At 37.7% G+C, this 27835-nt stretch overlaps 1 protein-coding gene across 2 annotated transcripts in view; it reads left to right on the top strand.

Moving 5' to 3' along the window:
- The window catches only part of LOC124172319 (zinc finger protein 33B-like), a 72893-nt gene that overhangs the window by 3904 nt on the left and 41154 nt on the right, over window positions 1–27835 (top strand). For both annotated transcript variants that reach the window (XM_046551762.1, XM_046551763.1), the window contains 3 exons: window positions 7189–7356; window positions 16546–16665; window positions 20042–20114. In XM_046551762.1, the coding sequence (XP_046407718.1) occupies window positions 7189–7356; window positions 16546–16665; window positions 20042–20114 (361 nt within the window). The remainder of the gene's footprint in view (window positions 1–7188; window positions 7357–16545; window positions 16666–20041; window positions 20115–27835) is intronic.

Here is a 27835-nt window from a genome sequence, read left to right on the forward strand (position 1 = left end):
ATCTTATGGCGGTAGGCCGAACCTCTACTTCATTCAGCCATACTTAGTACTCGGTGTATGGGTCAATACTAAGCTGTTTGAAGGTGAATCTCATGTTCCCTCAAGTGCGAAACATTTTATTTGTTTTGTTTCATTTTTAGATTTTGCTCTCTGGAACAAAACTGTTGAAATCTTACTGGTTTCGACTTTAGTTTCGTTTCACTTGCCATCCCTGGTTACATAGCACAAACGTTCTTAAGTCATTTCATCTATTGTCATTGATAAGTCTGATCTTTTTTAAAATACGGTGTTAAAATAAAAAAATTGTGTGGCAGGCAATGCAGATTCCATCCAGGGCCCGAGGTTGTTAAAAAATTCTCTTACTTTTTGATCCATCAAGAGGGATTCTTTCCGTGTGATACCCACATCATTGAAGACTCTGGATATTGAATCCATGAACATTAGATGTTACCTTTCAGAAATAACAGGTATCTGACTTTTCGTCAGAAAAACTTTAATGGTAAATTTTTGAAGGCTCAAAAACTAATTGAAATGGTTTTTGGATTGCTCAAAGGGTGATTCAGAAGACTTAGGGTGCGATTCATAGATGGCCCTTTAGGCTAAAGTGTACTTAAGCCGGGCTAAAGTGTACTTTCTCCGTTTCATAAACACCACTTTACCAGAATAATTGCCAAATCATCACTTTACAGTGAATTCCCCAACCGGAGCTCACTTTAGGGCTGAAGTGTCGTATACAGTTGAATAAATATGGCCGCACCAGCTGTTGTTGAAGTGGAAATATGAAGATATTTCCGTTACGTAAATGAATAGGAATTAATTTTTTGGTGAGTACGCAGCAGCAGACAGGCACGTTTCAAGAAATAACCATACATGTAATGTGTCTCTTCCCTGAAAATATATTGAGTCAGTATTGATGGAGATGACCCATTGCTTCTGCAGTTGAACTCTATTGGTCGTTATGCTACCTAGGACATTTTTATGATTATTTGATAATTACAGCACAGTAAGTGGTTGAATAGGTTGGCATACTTTGTGTTGATTTTGTATACAAGCTAATTGTGATCTTAGGTTATTTATGTGTTTATATTCTAGAATTCCCCTACTTGAAATGATAGCTAAATTCTGTTTATATTGGCATCAATGGTCTTAGTTAGCAAAGACTTGATTTTCATGTCATTTGGCCAGCAAAATGCTAGTTTCTATATGTTGCATTGTATTTTAAGCGTTTTCATTCCATAATTGCTTAATGTACTCTTTCCACATGCCTCCATATCACCTTTAACACGTTGCGTACGGATGGTGAGAATTCTCACCATTGTTTTCCCGAACGTTCCGGACGGATGACGAAGATTCTCGTCATTTAGGTGCCACAGCCTAAACAATTTTAAAGGGTACAATACGTAATCATTAGTACGTTTTCAGTTGTTGTTCGTTATTCATAATGAATTGATACATCATAACATTTGATTGGTTTTTTAACCATGTTTGAACCTAAGGCATTACGCCCTATTAGGCACATATTTCCAGAATCGGCATTCCTAGGAATTTAAATACCCCGGTACGCAACGTGTTAACATTTTCCTGTTTCTGTAATTTTGAAACAGAGTTTTTGTTTCATTTTTCAAGTACGCATTTGAATGTTTACAATGACAATATAGCATCTTGTCATGAAAGGTAGGAATAAAAAAGTAAAACATACCTTCCTTCATGGTCATATAATCTGCAGCAGAGCAATATTTTCTTGAGGATGAAGGATTGTTATGAAACTTTCTTTACACAGTATCGCAGATTTCATTGAACTTTTTTGCTACAAAATTTGCCAATGGATATTGCGTGTTAGGTATAGGTATCATTGGGAGTAGACACAAATATGTTTATTGATATAAATCCATTCTCAAATTCAACATGTTTCATTGCATGGTCATTAGGGTGGGCCGAAAAAAGGTTTTTTTCCTGATCAAATTCGCCCTATGCGGGAAAGGTGCAAAATGATATAAGGATCTCGCACACAAAATTTTTTTCAAATCGGATAATATTAACCACTGCCACCCAAGCTCTAAAGTTTAAAATTTTGCAAAAAATCAGGCTGATTTCAGAATCAAACGGCTATGAGGACGAATTTAGGAAAATATGGGATAATGGATAATATCAAATAGTGGATACATGTTTATATTTTATGAAAATGAAATTTGAAGTTTTTTTGACAAAATCTATGGTTAAAAAAATGTCAATGAATTAACAACAAAATTAGAGTATAGGCCACCCGCACAACGCAACTCATTTTTTCCTACATTCCTAAAACTCCATTTTGGGGGCTAAATTGTAGATTAAATAATATTTATTTCGATTGAATTTCATTTCTTATCAAATAAGTCATCATATGGTGGTAAATAATCCCACAAAAAGTAATGATAAGGTAAATAATTTGAAATTAACATCAATCATAATGACGAATAACGTACCTGTGGAGCTATTTTCAACAAGAAATTCAGCCAAGGCTGAGAAAAAACAGAACCTGAACACCAAGCATTTCACTAAGTAGCTCTCTGCTAGTTTTGTAAAGAAACTACCTGGAACTCACCACGAGTCTTAAGGACTGGACTTATGCGGACGCTGAGTGTAAGTCAAACTGTCCCTTTCAAAGCACAGAAGTCATAGGCAACACCCGAAGTTCGAGCTCGGCGGAAAACGTAGTTGCTCGCGCTAGCCGTGGGGACCGACTTTTGAAAGTGACTGTACGTTATTCGTCATTATGATTGATGTTAATTTCAAATTATTTACCGTATTATTACTTTTTGTGGGATTATTTACTACCATATGATGGCTTATTTGATAAGAAATGAAATTCAATCGAAATAAATATTATTTTACCTGCAATTTAGCCCCCAAAATGGAGTTGGAGGAATGTAGGAAAAAATGAGTTGTGTTGTGCGGGTGGTCTATACTCTAATTTTGTTGTTAATTCATTGACATTTTTTCAACCATAGATTTTGTCAAAAAAACTTAAAATTTCATTTTCATAAACTATAAACATGTATCCACTATTTGATATTATCCATTATCCCACATTTTCCTAAATTCGTCCTCATAGCCGTTTGATTCTGAAATCAGCCTGATTTTTCGAAAAATTTTAAACTTTAGAGCTTGGGTGGCAGTGGTTAATATTATCTGATTTATGATTAAAAACTTTTGGGCTATGTCGCCGTGTCAAATCTTGGGTGGCTCCAATGTTTCCCGACCGATGCTGGTCGCTTTTTCAAGGGATTGTGAAGAGATGGGAATTAATGATCTTTTATATAGGTATCTGCGTCAGGTGGTGGGGGGAGGGGAGCCGGAGGTTGGGGGAGTGGGTTGCTGCTTGTTTTTTCTTATTACTGGTTGCCAAGTACGGCTACTTTTAATGCCGGTGTCTCTGTTGAAATTATTCTTATCTTCTTTGGATATTTCAATGGCTTCTCTGACGAGTCTCTGTTTAAAACCTTTAACTTTGGCGAGGATTTTGACTTCATTGAGGTCGATGATGTGGCCAAGCGCTGTGTGTTTGGCTACCGCGGACTTTGTTGATTGCCCCAGTCGAATCGCTCTCGCGTGCTCTTCTAGGCGTGTTTTGACCGACCTGCCTGTTTCACCGACGTAGTTCTTCCCGCAGGTCTGGCAAGGAATGTATGGTAGGAAGGCTTTCTTCTGGTCGCTGAGGTCATTTATGGATGAGTTCGCGGCTTCTGCAGTGTTGTTTTTCATTTCGTTCTTTTTGATGATTTTATTAAAAGTGCGACAAATAACTCTGTTGTCAAATCCATTTCCCCGTAGAATGGCCTATAGCTTCCGTCTCTCTTCGGCAAAGTTGTCCTGGTCACTTATTGTGTAGGAGCGGTGAATCAAAGTGTTTACCACTCCATTTATTTGGGCTGGGTGATGGTGAGATGAAGCGTGCAGGTACCGATTTGTTGCTGTTGGTTTTGGATACACTGCATGCCCAAATGTTCCCTCCGTCTTCTTTTCCACGAGAACGTCCAAGAATGGAAGTTTTCTGTCTTCTTCCACCTCCATTGTAAACTTAATGTTTTCATTAATCCCGTTCAAATAAGTATAAAACTCTTGAAGCTTTTTCTTGCCGTGCGTCCAAATTATAAAAGTGTCGTCGATATATCTGAACCAAATCTTAGGCTTGTGGGCGGCGTTTTGAATTGCTGTTTCTTCTATGTGTTCCATAAATATGTTTGCAATTGCTGGGGAGAGAGGGGAACCCATCGCTGCTTCAGACGTCTGTTGATAAAAATTATTCCTCCACCGGAAGAAAGTGCTTTTGAGGCAGATCTCGGCCAGCTTGGCGATGTTGTCTCCGAATCTGTCTTTGATGACATTTACCGCCTCGTTACAAGGAATATTTGTGAAGAGGGATGTCACGTCAAAGCTGACTAGGCATGACTTTTAAGGAAGAATTATCTGATTTGAAAAAAATTTTGTATGCAAGATCCTTATATCATTTCGCAACTTTCCTGCATAGGGCAAATTTGATCAGGAAAAAAACCTTTTTTTCGGCCCACCCTAATGGTCATGCATTCATTCGTTTTGATGGTATAGGTATTCTTGAGTGTCCATTTCTCTCGTATATACAGCCCCGTACATCAACAGTGCAAGAATTTAAATATTGGTAAGCACAAAAGAATTCAATACACATCCATACCTCCTTCAAAATATGCATCCACCTGAGACAACCACTGATTGGTAATTCTTCAAATTAATTGCTACAGTTTCAAGTTAATGCAAGAGAATTTCGCCCACCTTCAATGAACTTATACCATCAAGCTTCGACTAACTTGTAGTCCAAACAACCGTGTGCAGTTAAACGTACAAGATTATCATAAAATTATGTGAAAATATCAGTGTTTGAATTTTTACTTTCTCTAGAAACATCAAAGAGCATTTCCAATGCAGGAAGCTAATTAAAAGTGAGCTTTTATTCACCCAACTCAGTCATTAAGGAACGAAAAAGTTAGTGGGGAAATGCTTTAGATAACGCTGGATTCACTTACATTTGCACACAAAATGAGAGAACAAGATAATGCAGCATAATAAAATCTTTGTGTAATACAACCCTGAAACTCAGTCACCAAAAACCTGTTAAATACTTTGCAATTAATATCCTGTTTCAACTTTTTGTTAACTTATACACAGCATTCATTGCCAACACTCAAAATTTAAATGCCTGATCGAGACTTTAGCAGCTAAAGTTACACTTTATAAAGTGAAGTCCTTGGGACAACTTTGAAACGAAACAAAACTGTAGCTGAAGTTTCACTTTATGGTAAGGAGAGACTTTGTAAAGTGAGCAAATTCAGTGTTGTCTATGAATCACACCCTTAGAGGCAAATTGAAATTAGTTGATATGGAAAATATACCAAAGTTCATCTTGGCTTGTTGTGCGCTCCATAATTTTTGTGCAGGAAGATGAGTCAAGGCACCACTTCACGTGGAAAGAATACCAATTAACTTTAATGTAAACATAATTAGGATAAGAGGGGTGATTAAAAGGCAGAGAATCATGAATGAATTACCTTAGGATAAATTACATTTGTACATATGCAAGAAATTAAATACATTATAATAATAATTCAATAGCAAATTAAAAGAACTTACCATAAAGAATGCATTGAACCTCTTTTTACTAATTTTACATCACTTTGATTAAAAATGCTACAAGCACCGTATTAAAAAATAATGTCACTGATTTTCCTCTATTAGTTTCGTCATCAAATCTATTGCTGTTCTTTGCGATTCCATTTTCTCCGCGAGACTTTGCCAATTCTTTTCATATATTTTTATCTCTCCTCTTTTGCCTTTTCTCTTCCTTCCCTCTCTTTTTCGTGCTCCCACCTATTATTATTTTCCCTTTCCTGGTTGATATTTTTATTGAAGACCTCGATTGTTACCTTGACTCGCCTCTTCTTTGGAATCGATAGGGAAAAATGAATAGATAGAGATCACCACAGGAAATAATGCTACCTTATCCGTAGGGATGTTTGAGCTAATGAATTCAATGAACTTAAGTATCGTTACAGTTGACACGCTTTTAAAATGAAAAATCATCAATCACTAAAACGCTTAAGTCATGGCACTGCTTGAAATATTTCATCGTTTTTATTCACTAGCTTTCTGCAGATTGTGACGGCCCTGCTATACATGGTGGCTCAGGGCCATCGTTCTTGGCTATGGCTGGTGGATTGAATCAAAAATGAATTGAAGAAATCTCTGCATGACCCCCCCATATTCTCTCCCTGGGCCATCATATATTTTGCAGTGAAAGTGCCAACGTAAAGGCCTTCCATGTCTCCAAGGCTGTTGTTATGTAGCCTAAATGTGGTCTTCGTATACAGAGGATTTCTCTGCTTAATTTTGTTTCAGTCTTTTGCATAGTTTTTGAGAGATTTAGTAACAGATAGACACCACTCTACTGTATTTAACACTAGAACCGTGGAGAGGACTTTTCTGTCCCATCGCCCTTTGCAAATGTTTGCCATTCATGTACTAGCAGTTTGATCCTTTTGAAATTTACTGACTATTACTCATTTTTTATGCTCTTTCAAATGTTTATATCGAAAATATTGTACGATGTTTGGTTTGCGAGAAAAGCGACGATTTATCTAGAACCGCGGGATGGGACTTATTTGTCCCACATGGGGAAAAAAACAATTTCAGTTTTTTTTTTGTACACTTATTTTGTATTTAGCATAATAACAGTTTATTACGAAGGGGATCGATGCACAGATATCGTTATTTTGCCAGTTAGAAGTGCAGAAGGGAATAATCTGTGCACTTCGCCGGCTGTCTACTCACACAGCGCCGGCCGCGTCATCTCTGCCCTCAACACTTTTGCTGTCAAAATAAGTTTACTGTATTCCTAGTTATACTTAATAAAACGTTTTAAACATTACCTAAACAAGTGTTTTGTTCACACTAGCCACAAAAAACCGTCAAATATACTTAAACATGACAGGATCAACGTATTTTGTCAATGGGACAAAAAAGTCCCATGCCGCGGTTTTGGTGGGGTTGGAAAGTTCAGCGGTTCTAGTGTTAATAGAATAGATTAGATTTCACAAATCATGTTCTGTTTAGAGTAAGAGCATCACTAATTTGTTGATTATGAGGGAGGTGAGTTGTTTATCATTTTTACTTTCTCTGCAGAGCGTCAAAGAAGAGGGGTCAGCGGATGACGAGCTGGGGTTTTCTCCTGAGACAAGTGACAGCATTCAAAATGTGAGTTTAGGCACTTCACAGAATGCACGCACTGTCAATACGACTGAAATATACATTCCTGTGCCAGACTGCCAACTCCCAAATGCCAATATGCTGGTAAGTTTAATTGTCATCCACCGTGAAACCCGAGTAAAACAACTCAGTGTTACAAATTTCTTCAAAAAGTTGTACAAAGTTGTGTGACGAGAGTGAGTTTTCCCAGATAAAAAAATATCTCACTTCTGTGGAAAATCACTCACAATTGTATGGCCTTAAGTTCTCCGACCAATATGAAATGCCTAACCATGCTATTCTATTTTCAATGAAGTTAGTTTAGTTGTACAGCAGAGCTGATATTGTAACAGAAGTGCTGTGCATCCCCTTGAGTAGGCCTATGATGAACTGTCTCAACTGTATTGTCATGCCAATAGTGATAGGTAAAACATGGCTTCGGCTCATGATTGCTCTGCATTTCTTCAAAAAAATCTTCCTGCTTTACCATGATTAACACATTGCGGACCGAGTATTTAATTCCAATCTCATCGGGTAGGACCGGGCATTTAAATGAGCTTTAACCTAAATGACACTGATACACGAAAACCCTCAATATTTACTTTTTAACGTTTTTTCATCAAATTTGAAGCGTTTCTCTTATTGGAGATGTTAGTACTTAGTTTTTGTATGGTATTTGGTGAAACATATTCCTTTGTGCCACCTTGCAGAATCCACAGATATACCAAGTTTCCTTCCTTAGTTTATTAGCAGAGCAAACTCGACACATCCATGATGGATATTTCTTCTTCCTATACCCCTCTATCTTCTCTAGAGTGTGTTCCATCATTTCCCTGCTAGCCTTGCCAGGATATCCTGCCGAGGCACTCGCTGAGTTGGCTTTTTTATCTCGCTGTCCTTGTTATCACCAGTGGTCGACACACTTCTTCCCTCCTCACATATAGCCCACCCCTTGGCTACTTCCAAATTAAATTTTTTGAAGGTCACCTGTGTAGAAGTGTTCAATGTTTTGTAAACCACAAAAGAATTAAATAGGGCACAGTTGATCAACCATAACAGTACTTTTTTGTCCACTTCATAGTTGTTCTCAGTAATGAAAAGTAAGCCAAATACATATCAGCTTTATCTACTCCTCCCATGTACTTATTGTACTCCAAAATACAAATTGTTTTTTTGTATTTGTCTCCTCCATCTGTTTCCCTTTCCTTTGCCCATACTCGAGTTATGGATTGTGGATATCAAGTTTGTAGGAGCGATTTTGTAATGATTTATATCTAAAAATATACGTTATTTTGTTAGCTACATTCTAGATGTACATTTGCGGTGAAATTCGATAGAATATTCGATTTAACTTCTATGAAAAAAAGCCCTCGTAATGTAATAAAATATGATTCTCTCAGTTCTTAGTCGTGAGCCAAAATTACAGCGACTATTTTTGATAACCTCTTACCAACCTTTGAATACAAAGGTATTATAAACGAATGTCGCTATAAATACTGATTAATGCATATCCTAAAAATTCGTAAATTTAATGTACGATAATGTATGATAAGGAATGTTTTACGTAGACACATGTTGTGAGAAGCATTCCATACCATTGCAGGAAAGACAACTGCTCTACCCAGGTAGTTGCTCTCATATCTTGGATCTCTGGTCAGGTTGCACCTCACAGAGTTAGTTCGGGACACATTAGCGCATTAATGTTTTCTTGGAAAAACTTATTATCCTCCAACTTGAAGACCCAAGAGTATATTGGAGTAAGTATTCTCCTACTGAAATATGTACGTGGAAGGTGATAACCTCACTCTTCTCGGAATAGCTCATTTTCTTTTCAAAATTTTCTTGGCGTGTATTCAAATTTAGCCGTTAACTATCTGTACGCATTCCGCTACCTATACCAGGGATGGTTTCTGTGGAACCCTGCTGTGCGATGCAGCTCATACCATGAATGAAAGAGAACTGCACCACCCAGGTAATTACTCTCATATCTTGCTTCTCTGGTCAGGATCCAGGTGGTCTGCTTTGTGCCCCTCTTGGGCTTATTTTGGGACACATTAGCGCATTAATGTTTTCTAGGAAAAACTTATCATCCTCCAACTGGAAGACCCAAGAGTATATTGGTGTAAGTATTCTCCTACGGAAATATGTACGTGGAAGATGATAACCTCACTCTTCTCGGAAAAGCTCATTTTTTTCAAAATTTTCTTGGCATGTATTCAAATTTAACCGTAAATGTTCTGTATGCATTCCCCTTCCTCCTCCTGCAAGGATTTTTTTTCAAATGATTTTTCGGTGGAATTACATTTTTTCTTGGAATTATACAGCCAGGATTTTTTTCTTGAAGTGCATTTCGTTTCGCTTTCGTTAGTTTTGCTTACGTTCTCGACCTGTTCGGAGTTGCTTGGCCGAGAGGAGCGTTAGGCAAATTTCCTGGACTTAACTTGCACTGGGAAAATGTCCCGGCTAGTAACGGATCAATCGATCCTGGAAATACTTACGCAAACAGACAGTGAAGACGAGGATGGTGGCTCGGATAGCGATGTGTCTGAAACGGCGTCATCAGGGGATATGGAGCGTGAGCCGCTGCCGTCTACGCCGAGGGCCACGACAGAATCACGTTATCCGTAGCCTTCTTCAGAATCTTCATCAAACGAAGAGGAGGGATCCACTCCGAAAAGAAGACGGATAGCTGATAGCTGCGTTTTGTGGTTTAGATTTTAGATTTATACAAGCAAATTTGCTTTAAAATAATACATATTTAGCTATTTCAAACAACAAGTTTGTATGATTCAAGTAGTTTTATGAGAAGTTTTCGGGAAAATATTCTTCTAAAAAAATTCTAAATGTTTCATTCTCATGTTTTCAGAGAACTGGAGAGCAGACGCAAATGAGGAGTGTGGATTTTGGCATCATGGATCTAAATTATGTTAATATCATAAATCGTAAATACCTAGAAGTAGGCTAGGAACATTGACAGATTTCATTCCCTTTAAAGTATTTGTTGGTCTATGATATAATGCCGTTTTGCTGAAAACCCTAAAAATAACCGTAGAACTTCGTTTAAAAGTTCTACAGGCATTGCAAAATGAAAGGAATACATTGATGAACTGACATTTAATGCAACAGTAACAATAGGGTGGTTTCCTATTATTTTTTTATTGCCTAAATCGAAAGATTATTACTCCTGGAGTACGTATTTCACGCTTTTAGATTTTTAAATGACGATATCTATTTTTCGCGATCAAATGAAAAGTGAAAAATTTCAAGCGCGCGAAAACGCGACGCGTAAGTAGGAATGAAGGGAAAAAGTCCGTACGACGCATTTCTGGTTCCCCCTCCCGCCTGGTAGGTGACCTTGATCGAGGCTCTGAGCGCTGATAGGACGCAGGATGCTAACGGGTAGCTGAGTACCTTCCTGTCTGGTAGCGCATGGCTTAAAAAAGGTTTATTAATACCTTATCAAGCGAAGAAAACTTTCCGACCTTAGCCAGTTTTAATAGGTGATTATTAAGACATGTTTCCCTGAGCTCTGTGACTCATGCATGCATTGGTAGCCTCTGACGATGCATAACTCCTATCCTCTCGTGTAGAAACTAGGTCCCTGTGACGTCACGTGGAGTGGAATCGCATGGGCGCCAATCTGGCCTTTTTCAAATGAGGATAAAATTTGACCCTTGCCATTCGTCTAAACCGGTATTTCAAAAACCAAATAATTTGTGTATTATGAATACACTAATGGTGGGTAACGAATCGCCATCAATGCCTTTTGTTTTCTTTGATGAAGGAAACTACCCTATTAAAAAAAATTAAAATTGCACTGGTAACAATTAACTGACCGCAAAAGTACGCCGGGATGGGCTGCTCTCGGGGAAAAGGGTCGAGGATTATCCCCACTAGGAAAGGTCATTAAGGGGAGGAAGCGACTACCTGGTCAGTCCCGAGCCGAAAAAAACTCCGTACGGGGCGAAAAAGAAAATCTCAAACCCTTCGTAGAGCCAAAAGCAACTTCCCACGAAGGAGCTCGGCGCGAAAAGGTTAATTTTCACACTGAAGAAAAGCTTACACTTTTGCCTATATTTCAATGTAGTCTCCTTTTTTTTGACGCACCAACTTGTTGAGGAAGCTTGGGCTTCATTGTCGCTCATGAAGCGTTTGTCACCTGGGTTGTCACCCACGTTTCATCTCCCGTGATGATAGACTCCAACAACTTCTCCTTGTTGCCTCTCCCTCACATTGTTAGCCATTAAATAGTGCAGATGCTCAAATTTTTTTTCCCTAAAGTTTTATCAGGGAGTCGAATCTCATGAGTCTTTTGGCCAGCTTGAGGGGCTCAAGTAAAGTACAAGTTTTTAATGTCTGAAGATATTATTATTTTTAAAAAAATATATTTTCGCAGCATTTTTGCTGGTTTTAGGCAAGGTAGGGTATCACCACGTACTCTCGTCTCTTTACTCTGCATTGAAAAATTTTCTGACAATCCGGCAAGTACCTATTTAAAATTGCTGCTTTTTGTATTGTAATATACAAGTTTTTCGGCAGTCCAATAATTTGAAGACCTTCATGGATTGAATGAGGCACTACTCCTGTGGCAGAGATAATGATTTGTGTTACGTGTACTTTATTTGATTTCCACAATCTCTTAATTTCATTTTTAAGTTCTCCATACTTTTCCATTTTGTTGTAGTAGGCTGTAGTGATATTATGTGAAGTAGGCACGGCAATGTCTATAAAGTACGTTTTATTGTGAGTGTTATCTTGCACTACTAGATCAGGTCTATTGCTATGAACTGTTTTATCGGTAATAATTGAAAGGTCATAATAAATCTTGCAGTGATCGTTTTCAAGGTTGGTTTTAGGTTTGTACTTATGATAGGGAACTCCATTTTCTATGAGTTTATACTTAAGAACTAATTTCTGGTGGATGATGTTGCATATTTGATTGTGACGGTGTAGTTAGTCTTTTTGAGATAAGTTAGTGCATCCACTTGTGATGTGCTGTATCGTCTCAGAGGCACTATCACATTTTCTGCATCTGTCATCCAATAAATTTGGGTTTTTAATTATATTTTTTTCATGATTTTAATTATTATTATTTTAATTATTATTATTATTCATGATAATAATAATTAAAATAGTAATGATACAAAAGGAAAAGAAATAATAATAGTAATATCGATTTAAGGGCTTTAGGAAAGTATGAGATTCCGCGATGTTATACGCAAAAGGGTTGTAGGCAATTGAAAGTTGTTGTACCTAAACTGTTTAATAATTTGAAGAGCGAATTTAAAGAGTTAAAATCGTTGAGTGAAGTAAAAAGAAAAATTAAGACATGGATATTGACTGGTTGTTGATAATGGAATTTAAGAGTATTTTATATAATGATATGCTTATTTGCTATTAACAGGTTGACTGCCGTGGCGGACACCGGTGTCCACTGTGGTATCTTCTTCTCCCGCCGTGGCGGTCACCGGTGTCCGCGGAAAAAAGTTCGTCTTCGTGTGCCGGGTGACCGCCATTTACGTACTTTTGCATAGATATCTTTTCCGCAACGGCTTCAGCTAAACTGTCACTCCTTTGGTTTTTGCTAATTGTTTATACAATTTTTTTTGCTGTCTTGAATGTTACTTACGTATTTTTTTATACCGGTTGGCACATTGGAAGCCGTTATCCCTCGAAGTAGACCTCCGGAGACGCTTTTTCCGTGTTAAATGTTTCATAAACTACGATGTTGTATGAGCAGGGAGTACTTACTCTTTGATCGTAATCCAGGGCTGCTATATATACATTAAATCTGAAAGCATACTATAGTATGCTTTCAGATTTAATTGAGAAATAATATATATCTTCTTTAGGAGACGAATTATATTTTCTACTCAGTGTTTTGCATCCTTCAGATAGTTTCAACTGATAAACACATCTATAAAAAGAAATTGAAGAGAAGGATAACAAAATCTTTCCCAGCTTTACCTTATAATTCAAATTAACTTTACCGCAGTAATTTTGTAGGTCTTTAGAGCCCTCCTCTCACCGACATTTATTCTTACTTTCCCTTGCTCCTGAAATATCAGAAAGGTGAAATAAATAATATATATCCTTTTCAAATAATCACTTTTTATTGCAATAATGGACAATTATTCATATTTTTACAGATGATGTTTATGAAAGCAATCCAAACAGAACCGTGGCTTTTTAGGGCAGTCATCACAGTAGGTAGTGACTTTTTTCACTTTGTTTTTTTCAATTTCCCCAAGTTGTTTCTTTTCGTAGCATCCTCGGCAATATTTCCGATTGATTCGCGCACCTCCTTCCTCCTTTTTGAATGAATGAGTAGCCATTCTTTTCCGTGATGTTTGTGGCAATGTAAGACTGGTCGGAGATCTATCGCCCTGTGACTCATTTCCCAAAAGCGATCCAATAAGGTTTTCCCTGAATTTTACTATCTGCATCTTACTGCCACAAATTTGGTTGAAAATGAAATAAGCGTTCACCACAGAAGTCCCTAATAATAGTTCTAACGCTACTTTTCTGTACCATTTCAAAGACCGACGCAATGGCGTTGAATAAGAGGAAAGTTGATCAGAAAGGTCTATGGATGATTTCCCCTCATTATACTTCAGGATAGCTACTGGTTTCAAAACCCTTGACCTATATTTTTCCACTTCCTCCATCTCGTTTGAGTGGCATGTTGACAATAGCAAAACATCGCGTTTATCTTTCCACTTCATTATTGACACACCTCTTTGATTTTCTTTGACTACTATTTCCCCTTTCTTAAGTTTTTTGGCCGTTACATCTTTGGGTATTCCCCTCCGATTTTTACGCAGGGTACCTAGTAAATGTGTCCTACGATCAAGAAGTGAATTGGCCAACTCTAAGCTCGTGTAATAATTGTCTGTAACAATCGTTCTGCCAGCATCTAGTAACTTCTCGGAGAGCTGCATAACTACAGCTGTTGGAACAGATCGCCTGGCATCGCGCTCACGTCCTGCATAAATTTTCATATTCCATACATAGCCCTTACCAGAGCACAATTTAAAAATTTTGACACCGTACTTATGCCTTTTTTGAGGAATGTACTGTTTTAATGCTAACCTGCCTTGAAATGGAATAATTGATTCGTCAACGCATAAAATTTCCCCAGGTGTATATAATTCCTGATAATTACAAATGATTTTATCCAAGAGTGGTTGAATTTTATGCAAACGGTCTTTGTTTGAATTTTCTTCATTATTGGAGAAGTGCAACATCCGTAACAAGAGTTCAAAACGATTTCTGCTCATGTGAGAAGGAGCTACATCATTACGATATATGAAGTTTTTACTCCAGTAGTCAGAAATTTTTGGCATTTTTACCACACCCATATAAATCAGAATCCCAAAGAGCTTTTTGATCTCGTGAAGAGTTGTCTGTTTCCAATCTACCACACGAGATTTTCTAGAAGTAGTCAGACCTTTCACTTGATTGGCATAAATATTAGTTTGTTCCACTATCATTTCGAGAATTTCATTGTCTATAATGTTAGAAAATATTCCAAAAGGGGAAGGATTACTCATATCTGCAACTACAGCACTCAATCCACTCTGCGCCGTAAACTGAAAATTCGGATGATTTTTCACTGGTTCAGTCCAAAAGTCAGATGACGCATTTGGTGATGAGGGCACCGGTCTATTTAGCTGCACATTTTCACTCTCACTTAGCTCTCCGTCGGTTGTATCGGAGGTTGCCCCTCGTAGCAATTGTCCATCCTGCAAGGAATCGTCACTTGAAGAGTTCACTCTGATGTCCTCATCACTGGAAGGGATATATTCATCATTTCCCGTTACACTTTCAGAATCAGATGACTCTTCTAAGTATTTCCTCTTAGCCGCTTCAACAATGAATCTGGTCCGTGGAGTGAATTTATCCATGTGGAATCACTAATGATAAAAGTAGATTTTGGTTCAACATTTCTTATATAATGAAAAAGATTATGAAAATATTCAGTGAACCAAAAAGTAGAAAAATGCAACTAAATATGTAAACCAAACTTACCAAAAGGACGATGACGCACCAAAGTAGAATTCAGCACAGGACGCACAAAGTGGCACCGAGCACTCTTCACATTTCTTCTACTAATCGTATTATAGAAGAAAATGTAGCCTCTTTTCATGTCACTGTGACAGCACTGATCTTTCGAAACGTTCTGTCGTCTCAAGACATAAAAGCGCCCTATATATAATGCTACGTATTCCTTCAACAAGCAGAAAGGGATACATTGTGTTGATGATGTGATATGAAGTTCCACACAATGTTTTACATTAGTCGAATAAAAGAGTTCTCCGTCATAAACATAATAGCACTACATGTAGAAGGAAGGAGGGTCTCCTGGTATAACTTGTTGTTTAGTGTCTGTGCAGCGCCTACTGGCAGGAACGGACTTGAGTATACGCTACGGAAGGAGACAAAGTTAGCTCCGCGGAGGACTGCTGTGTCCGCGGAGGGGGGGCGGACTGGAGAGAAAACTGCTACTAAGAAGTGTAATACTGAATATAAAATGAATGTAGGTGTTATTTATCACTACGAATATTTTACTGCACTACAAATGAAGTAATTGCCGTATTTTCGTAAATTTATAGGTATCCGCCAGCGCATAAGTTGGTGGTCGTAACGCTGACACCGTGGCGGACACCGGTGTCCGCTAATTAAATTTATCATTAGATAGAAAAAATAATGTTACGTGCAATTTATTTTTTCATTAGCAAAGTTTTACTGCACTACAAATGAAGTTATTGCCATATTTTCGTAAATTTGTAGATATCCGCGAGTGCATAAGTTGGTGGTCGTGACTCCGACGCCGTGGCGGACACCGGTGTCCGCTAATTAAATTTATCATTATAATGAAAAAATTAATGTTATGTGCAATTTAATATTGCTCAACTCTATTAGTCACAATAAACACATTTAAATATTAACTTGGCCTTAGGGGACATATTAAAAAAAAACCCTCGGCAGTTAACCTGTTAAGAATGTTTTTTTTAATGTTTAATTTGTTTGTTAATGAAATTGTTAATTTAGTAATTTTTACAAGACACAAATTGTAATGCTTAAGTTGGCACCTGCTGACAAGCCAATTTCGGCTTAGCGGGACCAGAATGTTTGTTTACATTTGAAAATTTAAACTGTTGTATAAACATTATTTCTTGTTTGTACATAGTTATAAAATGAATAAATAAATAAATTATTAATTATTAATAAATTAATTATTATCATTATTATTATTTCCTTGACTGATTGACATCCGTTATTTTCTTCAAGTTCAATGTGAAGGAGGAGGAAGAAGACCAACTTGAGGAAGAGAATTATCATGTGTTGGACACAGAGGATGCTGCTGGGATATCAAGCAATGCCTCAGATCCCCTGGCAACAGCTGCCGTGGTGAGTACATATACCCTTGCTTCGTTTAGTGCAGTTTTGCCGTGATGCAATATCATTCTTGGGTGGAACATTCCCAACAAGTCTCAGAAACACTCAACCTTTATCCCTCAGCTGAAAGGCACAATGTTTTCCCTCGCTTGATCAAACATGAAAATGTACAGTACAGCTTTCTTGTTTATTGTTTAACCTGGCCCAGGTGTGGCTACAAAATGGCCCTCTCTTCCCCTGGGCCAGGGCTCTTTTACAAGTGAGATGTTCTATTATCATTTCTGCTCATGATATAGTTCTAAATGTTTCTGGGTTTCCACTTAACCGTGAAAACCTAAAAACTATGAATAAGCCGTGAATTTCGTCTACCATGAAAAAAACTGGAATTAGCTGTGAATTTTATCATATAATCTTAGAAATCTCTAAAACTTGATTGCAGAACTACGAAAGACGGATTGAAAGGAAAGTCTATATATCGGACATGTTTCAAGGCCGAGTCATGTGCAGATACTCTCTGTACGCATTTTCTGCACACTTGTATTTGAAGCGCAACTATTAATGGGTCGGTGTGCCATGACAGCACATTGACCTTAAGCCTGCGATTGGAAGATGTTAATCCTGGCAAAAAAATCAGGCACTTCTTCACCTCCCTGGCACCCTGCTCTCTCCATTTTCCCACTCACACCCTTTAGCCGGACCTGTATTTTGCTAACGATAGGTGGCGTCATAAGAGATAGCACTGTCATTGCTGTGTTAGCATTCAAGGCATCTGTTGTGGTTGTTATATTTTTAATTATCGTGCGGCCGATGGTTGTTACGTGATCAATATATCTGCTTAAAATGCCTCATCGACAAACTGTGAATTTGATGACATTTGCATCCTGAAAATCTGGAAAAAAATGTGAATTTTATAATGTAGTTAGACTGGGAACCTTATTTTTGCATTGTAGGCATATAGTCAATAACATTTTCTTGATGTTTTATTGAGGTTGATCTTCTCCACATGTTGTTATTTGGGTCGATGATCAAATCAATGTTAAAGGCTTGAGCTAAGAACTTCAAAGACCTTTATTTTTACCTGAAGGGTTTTTATTTCTTTTATTGGTATACAAGCAAAATTTTCCACTTGTCTGTCGACTACATGTTTGCTCAGTTTCATATTGACCCATTCTTACAAAGATTACCTCTGACCTCCAGGAAAGTGGGCAGGTAACCAACATCAGGTGTAACCCGTGAAGTGGAAACATGGCAGTAGGTTTCAATCCTACACTAAGCATTAAACTGAAAAATACCTTCCTGGAAATTCTTTAGATGATGGACAAGATCACCTCCACCTCTGTTCCAGTATTTAACTTAATTGTTATCAAAGGATTTCCCTCCCATCTCGAAATCACCATAAACTCTCTTGAAGATATTGCAAGACCTTGTGGACCTTTCTGTCAGTGAAGTATGTAAGAGGAAATTGACTTTTACTTATAGAGAAGCAAGAATTTTCCTTTGACTTTTAGCACACAAACAGTTAATTTATTTTTAAAATGCAGGTATTATAAACTCAACATTGATTAAAGTTAAGTGTGGTAGTGCAGAAAAGAATTTCGTGACACAAGCTGATAATGACTCTGATATACCAATTGTTAAAACTGCAACAAAATACAGGGTGTCCCATTTATCCTGAGCACCCGAAATAACTTTTTGTCCAGAGTTAAATTCAAAAATGTGTGAGGCAAATGTCCATTAGCCATCAGGGGGATATTGATTAGCATGATTTCCTTCCTTGTAGCTTTGTTATTTCAAAGATATCAACAGCAGTATTTCTTTCGTAAATGGCACCATTTATTTTTTGTTCGGCAATTCATTTCCTCCATTTAAAAAAGATACGCCGCTGTTCATATTTTTGTAAATAACAAAGCTACAAAGAAGGAAGTCATGCTGATTAATGTCCCCCTGTCATCTAATGAACATTTGTTTGACACACTTTTGAATTTGCATCTGAGCATAAAGTTACTTCGGATGGTCAAGATAAATAGGACACCCTGTATATTAATATTGATGAAGACATTGATCTGTAGGTATTAATTACTGCTCGAACTTCTAGTGACAAAATTATTTATTTTTTGAAACCTGGCAAGGCTCAACAATCTGCAGAATTTTTTCCAATGAGAGTTTATCACCTTTTCTTATTTATAGACGCTGTTTTTTTACATGCCTTCACTAGCTGTGATACTACATCAGAATTATTCATAAGGGGAAAAACATCGATTTTGAAATCATTCAAAAAACAGGATTTAGTCAACTGTTTGAATATGTGAACTCAAAGCATAGAACTCTGATCCATCAGGAGATTCACTTTCTTCTTTCAGTCAGTGGAACTTCAGCAAAAATCACTTTCTGATTAGTTGTGATCAATAAAAAATCATTTCCTGATTAGTTTAATTTTCCATTGCAAAATGTAATTAGAAACAACAATATTCATCCATGATTGAAGCACAAATGGTAATCAAGGTGAACCTTCAAAATGACACCAAGTGTCGAAACCATGGTTGGTTAAGTGATAAATAAAATAGTGTGGATATTAGCATTTGTGCTTTAATCATGGATATATCATTATTCCACAAAATTTATCCGGAAACGTTTTTATACAAACAATATTCATAATTGTAAACTTTGCATGGACTGTTAGGATAATTAATAGATGATATCATGAATAAAAATAGTAATATTAGCAGTAGTTTTTACATGAATGCATTGTAAAAATGTTGGCGTAACATACTTCAAATGATGGCTCCATTTTAAAAGAAATGAGAAATTCATGAGTACAGTGTGTGTGTTGAAGAAATTTCTTCAGTAAAACCTCTGTGTAAAGCTTATTAAAACAACTTGTCTGATACCACACTAATTTATTTTTACCGACCATGGTTTCGGCAGCATGTGCCTTCGGCACGTTGACAATGGCACAAGCTGCCGAAACCATGGTCGGTAAAAATAAAATAGTGTGGAAACAGACAAGTTGTTTTAATAAGCTATATATCAAAGATTTCCACCGCATCACGCCGGTCACTGTATCTTTTAAAACCTCTATGTAGTGAATCTCTTCACATCATAAACCTCCATACTTCATACCACCCCTATGGTCCCATCATATTTACATGTAAATTTATAGGCAAACCTCTTTGTAGTGAACCTCTTTATATCGTTAAACCTCCACTTATCATACCAAGGGGATACCCTAGAGATGGCCAAACTACCTCTATTTTGTAAAGAAAATCTCCCTGAGGAAATTCCAAATTTTTATTTGAAATAGTTTTAAAATCAGTTGTGGGTAATCATTTACCTGATTAGTTCTTAATCCCCTGCTTTGCATGATCCATATTTTGATGTTTACTTTCAGTCTACATCTGCGGAGAATGCAGAACCAATGGAGAGTTATGCAATGGCCGATGAGGATTTGACGGAGGCAGTGGGTGAGTTTTCTAAAGGGCTAGAAAGTAAATATATGTAGTTGGAGGGCTTGTTGCAACTGATGGTGAAGGGTGAAGATCTTGAATTATTCATCCATCTGTACTTAATGTTTTCTTTAGTTCATGAGCCAATTGAAAAGGAAAAAGATTTATCTTTGCCTTTTTGTTGCTATGTTTTACTTTTATAATGGTTTTTGAATTTTTTGTTCCGCTGAATTTTATATTGTACGGCAGACTCGCGATTATCCGGCGGTGGTTTATCCGGGTTGCGGATTATCAGTGCATGATTTTTATTCTCGCTCAATTTTTGTCGTGATCTTTATAAATAAATAAAATCGGATGCAAAATCATCGGAATTACTGCATTAATGCAAAGATACACCGCACTCATCATTTCCGTCAGAATTCCCTTCGTAAAATGGATACAATCGCGTGCTAGCTACATTCACGGGAGCACCGTGTTCCTGCATTCCAAGCCTCGCAGTGCGCGACCGCGCTCCGTGATCACGGATACACATCACGCGGCAGTTGCAACCCGGAGAAATTGTGCAAGACGTGACTCCGCGGCGTGGTGCCTGACAGTGTAGTTTCCGACGTCGAGCAGTGGTTTTGAAGCATTCGTGCAAACCAATTTTCTGTATTCGTGTGGTTTTCGAAAACGTGCAAACCAATTTTCTGTATTCGTGTTGTTTTTTTCGATGTGTGGTTTTCGAAACCAAGCTTTACGTGAAGCATTAATAATACGAGTACAACCATGTTATCGCCTCTAAAGATATCACGAACTGGCAAAGAAAGTTCTCATTGAGTCGTGGAAGCACTCTAAAATAACAGAGTAACTGCATAAATAATAATATATTGTTTGTTTCAGGTAAATTATGAACATTTCAAGACATTTAAAAGTGAAAGTTTGGGTTATCTGTGTTTTCCAATTATTCGTGCCGTCCCTTCCCATCATTAAACCAGATACTCGAGAGTGTAACTGTATTTGGTTACTCCATTGGTTAGAAAAATTTTCTTTATGACTCAGTGAATTGAGGTATTTTTGGCAGTGAAGGAATAATATGTATTTTCTGCCTTACTTTAGCCAACATTTTCCCTCAAAGATTGGCTTTTAAAAAAACAATAGAGATAAATAACCTGTGTAGAGCTCTTAGCCGAAGATTTGAGTGCCCATTTGCCAACGTCAGCTTTCAAACAGAAAATTACCGTGGAAAGTGGTGAGATGAGTGTGGAAACTCGCTTTGCTTTTGCCAATTTTTAATTTTTATTTATTTATTTAAGTAAATTTCACATACAGCTGTGACGCCAGTTTACAGTGAAACTTTTAACAATGACATACATGAATTGGAAGGGAGTGGAGGAAGGGGGGAGCGAGTTTAGGAGGGAGGAGAGGCGATATAAAGGTGAGCACTTGGTCAGGGAAATTCTGGGAATAACAGGCAGGTGGAGTAGGGAGAGTGAGCGGGTGGAACGAGTCTGTATTCTAAAATTCAACTGTGAGAGGAGTTCAGGGCAGTCAAAAGTCGAGTTCAATATGTTGTGTAGAAAGTTGAAGTCCGTTTTAAGTCTGAGATTCTGCAGATTAGACAAGGAGAGAGAAGACAATACAGCATCAGAGGACATATTGCGTAAGTGAGGGATTCTATGCCTAACTATTTTGGCAAAGAAGTGGGGGATGCAGTCGAGGGATATTAGGTTAGTCGGGGCTGACATGGACCAAATTGGAGAGCAATACAAAACTATGGGAAGGACAATCGTTGAGAAAAAGGAGTGGAGTGCAATTGGATCCTGAATTTCCGTGAAGCGGTAAAGAAGGCCTAACAGAGACATGGCTTTCTTTTTTACAGTCTGAATGTGGTCGGAGTAGTTTAGTTTGGGGTTGAAGTAAGTACAGGCGGTCCTCGACTTTCGTACACTCGACTTTCGTACAATTCCCACTTTCGTACGTTCAAAATTGACACCTTTTACTTGACTTCCGTACGCTAAATTCGGACTTTCGGACGTTGGTCTGTATTTTTAAAAAATTCCCGCGATGTTTATTGCGCATCCCAACATTCAATTGTTTCAAATGACAGTATATGCGAACAATACGAACGTTTACAATGAAGGGAATTGTTTTTAGTTGACTCAAATCTAGGTGATTTATTTGGGAGAACGACTGCTTGCTTTAGGCTCCTTCATCAAGAGAAGAAGAAAGCCTTCATTGGAGAGATTTTTCAAAAAAGTTGACTAGACATCATCAAATAGCTTTCAATAAAACTAGTAAGATCTTCTTTCGAATTGTGTTTTTTCATTTGAGGGCTGTTTAATTCAAGTACACCTTCAGCAACGATATTGCGTTTTGCACGAAATATCACCCGAATTCCGTTTGTCTTTTGTCTTTTTCGAATGGCATGCGAGATATACGCAATCACGAATGTCACCTGCCGGATGTCGCATTTTGGTGTGAAAATTAAAAGGCATCCCGAGTGCGGGTTCAACAATTACATTTGGTTATGCTTCTTGATATGTCTTTTCATTTATAATGGACGTAACAAGTGGAATGTCAGTTTAAATGGCAAGAGGAAGTTTCACTCGATAGCCAACAGAGTTCTTGTTTTTTTTAAACTTTTATTTACAGTTTCCAAGTATTTTCGAAATAAATTAGATGATTTGAGGAATATTATTAACATATTATTAAAATTTAGTGAATTGAATTGAAATCCGTGGAAAAAAGGTTTTAGTGCATATATATTCCGCTCTTATGGAACGTAACCCCTAATTAGTATTGAAGTCAATGGTTCGACATTTGTACATTCGACTTTCGTACAAGTTCTCGGGAACGCATTGTGTACAAAAGTCAGGGACTGCCTGTAATTGGAAAAAAAGCTGGAAGCTTTCAAATGAGTGCCATTCACTTTTTTCATGTATTAACACATTCATGGATGTTGTCAGAATGGGGCGATAAATTTTTTTTTGTTTTGCTTAACCCCTCGCGCTGTAATGATGAGTGTAGCTCGTCATGAACTTTCGACGAGTGTATATCGTCATTGGATTTTCATAATTTTAGCAATACTTAGAGGGACAATATAATTATTTTGAAAACTTTAAAAAATTGAAACATACATAGCATTAAAAAATCAAAATTTCACATTTAATTAATTCATATTTCACATACATTGCATAGTCGTCTACATACTGTCTTTCAGTGTGAATTTATAAAAGGAATAGACAAACATGCCTCCAACAGGGTTCCCACTCAACCTTGAAAACCTTAAAACCGTGAATTAGCCGTGAATTTCGTCTACCGTGAAAAAACATGGAAAAAGCCGTGAATTTCGTCCTTAAACCTTAAAAATCTCTCAATCTTGATAATAATACCTTCCCAGAAATTTTCAACTTCGTTCGTAGCCAGCGCACTTCTATTCATTGTGGCGAGCATCGTCGCATGGGTCAGAAAAGCGTGGGAACGAATGTTGCCTGAAGAAAAAAAAACATCTTTCCCCAGGGCAGGCCTTTTCTCTCCCCCCCTCCTGAAATATGACACCACTTCTCATCAGCTTGTTTACTTTCCTCGACTGGCTTGGTTTCCCCTCCCTCGGTCACTCCTAAGTCCCCCTTCCATCCAATTAGGCTTCCCACTGGCTGCAGCGACCGCTTTCGAAACTAAATCTAGATGGCATTTGTGTCGAAAAATTTGAACGTATATTCAACACCCTCAATCCTCTGATTGGAAGACCGCTAACCTTGACAACCTGCTATTCGCTGTGGACATTAGTGATGGGCAAAGTCGATCATTTTGGTGATTCAATCATTTTGACTCGAGTCACATAAATGATTCAATCAATTGATTCAATCATTATGATCGAAAAGACTCAAATGAATCAAGATCGAAAAGACTCAAAGGAGTCATGATTGAAAAGACTCAAAGGAATCAAGATCGAAAAGACTCAAAGGAATCATGATCGAAAAGACTCAAAAGGAATCAAGATCGAAAAGACTCAATCAATGGATGTAATAAATCACTTTGAATAATCGAATAAATACTGCCTCATCTGCGAAGATCATTGGTAACGCTGATTGCTATCCATATTATCATTTCATATACTATTTTGATTGTGATTTACTAGATCAGTAAATTAGATTGCAAAAATGAAGGAAGTAGTGTCATGAAAATATTTGGGAAGGCAAAACTGCCACAGTTTCTTAACACTAATAGAAGAATTTCTAACTATATATCTCAAAATATAACACTAAGTACACCACACCCATGAATCTGATCTGCAGGATAATTTTATTAACGGCACAGTAAAATGTTAACAGTAAAAGCAGTAAAAGTGAAAAACTATTGCCATTTTAGGCAGAAGGTAAAGCGTGCGTGCCAATCAATCGCCGGGTGCACTTCTGCCGTGTCCGCGAGATCGCCTGCTTTACCCTGGGTTCGGCTCCATTCAAGTTAGAGCTTGATCAACTTACAAAATGTTTGTGTGATTGATTACAATTTACCTAAATTTTAACCAGAGGCGGATCCAGGATTTCTTTCTGGGGAGTGGGGGAGCACAAGCAAAGCCGTATCCAGGATTTTGTTCCTGGGGGGGGGGGGGCACAAGGATACCTCATGATACAAAACGAGCGCAATGATAATGTGACCGTATTCAGAATAATGCATATTTTTTAAGTGTCTGGGGGGAATGTGCCCCCGTGCCCCTCCCTAGATCCGCCTAGGATTGTAACGTTAAAGCCTCAATGCCGTCGCGATATAAACTGCTACAAAAGTCGTTCCATTTTTTCCAGAGCAAAAGTATGAAGGGAACATGATTTGCCTCTGATTAAAGAAATCGATTCAGTTTTGGTTTCAGAGTATTACGATAGCAGAGGAAAGAAGTCATTACACTGCCGCTTTCAAAAGAAAAGTTATACGGTGGAACCTCGATCTATCGTTCCCGCATTGATCGTTCGCCGTTTCTGGTCCCAAATAAAGTTCCTTATAGAGAATGTAATTTTTTCCCGCATCTATCGTTCCCCGAAGTATCGTTTCTCGCATTGATCGTTTGATAATTGCGGTTCCGACGCATAATTTTCCCGCATCCATCGTTTGACGAAAATGAGACGAAATAAATACAATGTGTCATTTATGGCTAATAACGACAAGCACATAGTTGGAATCTTCCCAAGGGATGGAACTACCATTGGGAGAAGCTCAGTGCCGTGGGAAAGTAACACAACACTACCTGAATTATATTAAAAATGTATTCATTAGACAGGAACAATTCAAGTAATAGACTATTTTTGGCCTTCGTCATCTATCTCACAACCAGTCACTGCGCCGGCGAATGCGGTTGTTTTAGGCACAACATGCACATTGCTTTCGTGAATACATGTACTGGAAATGGTGTTTGATGGATATGAATTTTTATCTCAGACTGAAATCCATAATAGCAGTGTAAATGCCGAGTGGAGAGCAAACTTTTTTTTAGTGAGGTGGCGTTTTCCTTCAGAATTTTGAAAGAGATATGGGTCGAATCAACAATATGACCTTTGTGTCTTGATAAAGTACTACTATTCCTGTTATCATCTAAAATATTGATTGAAACCTTTAATGAATATCTTAATTACTCGCCAAAATCCTGCGTTTCCTGGGACATAGGCAACCTAGCAAAAAAATAAAGCATTGATCGTTTTTCCGCATTCATTTTATTATCGTTTCGTTATTAGGAAAAAAAAAATTCCCCTAGTGGAGTTCCAAAAAAGGAGGGTAGTCTTAGAATCGTGTTCGTCTTAGATTTGAGCTAATACGGTGTATGAAATTGTTTTTCGATTTATTATGTTCTATAAACAATTTTCATAAAATATTTTCCGTTAAATAAGAAAGAATCAATTTATTATATTCTATAAACAATTTAAATAAAATATTTTCCGTTAAATAAGAAAGATAGGGGTGGGGGAAATTCGGCCACTGTGCAGTAATAACAACGTGCGCAAAAAACAATCTCTCGGCGAGGAATTAAAAAAGGCCCTCTGGTGTCCGGACGGAAGAAGGTCCGAAGGGTATTCGGCGTCCAGGCAAGAGCGCGGTTGGGCTGGTCCTTTAGTCGGCCCTGAATTTTGCAAACGATAGATCACGTCATAACAGATATCACTTTTCATTGCGGCGTTAGCATTCACGGCGTTTGTCGCGTACGTTAATTTTCTGTTGATATACGGCCAGTGATTTTCTTATTGTTGGCTTATTAACGGACCGTGAATTTAGCGAAATTGAGACCGTGAAAACCTGAAAAAACCGTGAAAAATCTGAAAAATAACCGTGAAAACCTGGAAAAAGCCGTGAATTTCATTATTCAAGTAGAGTGGGAACCCTGCTCCAAGTACACATCTTTTATCAAGGTTCATCGAAATCAAGTGAAATGCATACAGCATTCATTATGAGATTTTTTCCAGGCTTTGGATTACGAAGAGTTGTCTTCCCTGTTTAAATTAGGTATTTTGGCTATTTGTAGACAAGAATAGACTATCACCGAACACGTATGGGAAGGGCCAGTGCACAATGTGGATTTTGTAAGTGCTTAACTCATCCCTTGTGTTACAATCCCCAACTCACCAGAGAGGATTACGAAAAACACTATTTTTTTATTTCGAGGTAATTACTAACCCTTTGCGCTGTAATGACGATTCTAGCTCATCAAGAACTTTCAACACCAAACCAGGCAATGACGTGTGTATCTCGTCATTGGATTTTCATAATGTTAGAACTATTTCGAGGAACAATATATTTATTTTGAAAGCTTATAAATGTACATACATAGTAAACATAAATAATACATATTTCATGAATCATGATTAGGGATGCGTGAAAATCGCAAATGCGATAAATGATTTTAGAAGCGATGTGCGCAAATGCAGTGAGTCCTCGTTTAACGTCACTTACCGTTCCTGAAAAATGTGACGATAAACGAAATGACGTTAATCGAAACAGAATATCCCATAAGAAACAATGTTAAAAGTGAATATCGGCTCCTAGACCTCACAATTCCTACGCGAAAAAATTTTAGCGTATCATATCTGGGGAATTTTTTACGATGGGAATGCCAAACTATGGCAGAAATACGAGTTCCTGTCTACATCGACGACAATAGCAGCAGTGACGTAAATCCCTCTCCATTTTTGTATCTTCCCGCATTTGCTTTTCGGCTTTGCTATGGTGGTCGCCCGGGCGAGCGTCGCCTGGGCATCATCATCGCTGAAACATCGTCGCAGTTACAGGAACCAAAATTATTGTGAACACGGCAAAAAAAGTGACGACAAAAACTCCGAATTCTACACGGAAAAATTCCTCGAAATCACTTTTTAGGTTCCTGAAAGCCATTATGTCAAGTAAAACCTTGCGCACCTACCTAAGAACTCATTTTGCAGAAAATTTTCTAAAACCATAATCGCAATTAACAATAAACACACCGATTTACACTTCGTTTAGACTGACTGTATTACCGCCCGCAAAACGAACAACCTGCAATGCCCGCTGCTTCATGTTTTTTCTCGCGCAAAATTTAAAATACTTGAACGAATGACGGTCTCAAAATTTTCATGGCGTTATCGCGAAATGACGTTAAACGGGGCGACGTAGAACTAGGACTCACTGTAAACGTGACATAGATGTGATGACTGGGCTTTTATGATATTTTTACGCAAATTTGACTTTTCGACATCAAAATTTGTAGATTTTGTGCCGAGCGCAATTTAAATGCTCTG

Source organism: Ischnura elegans (assembly GCF_921293095.1).
Source record: "Ischnura elegans chromosome 13 unlocalized genomic scaffold, ioIscEleg1.1 SUPER_13_unloc_1, whole genome shotgun sequence".
NCBI classification, from domain to species: Eukaryota; Metazoa; Arthropoda; class Insecta; order Odonata; family Coenagrionidae; genus Ischnura; species Ischnura elegans.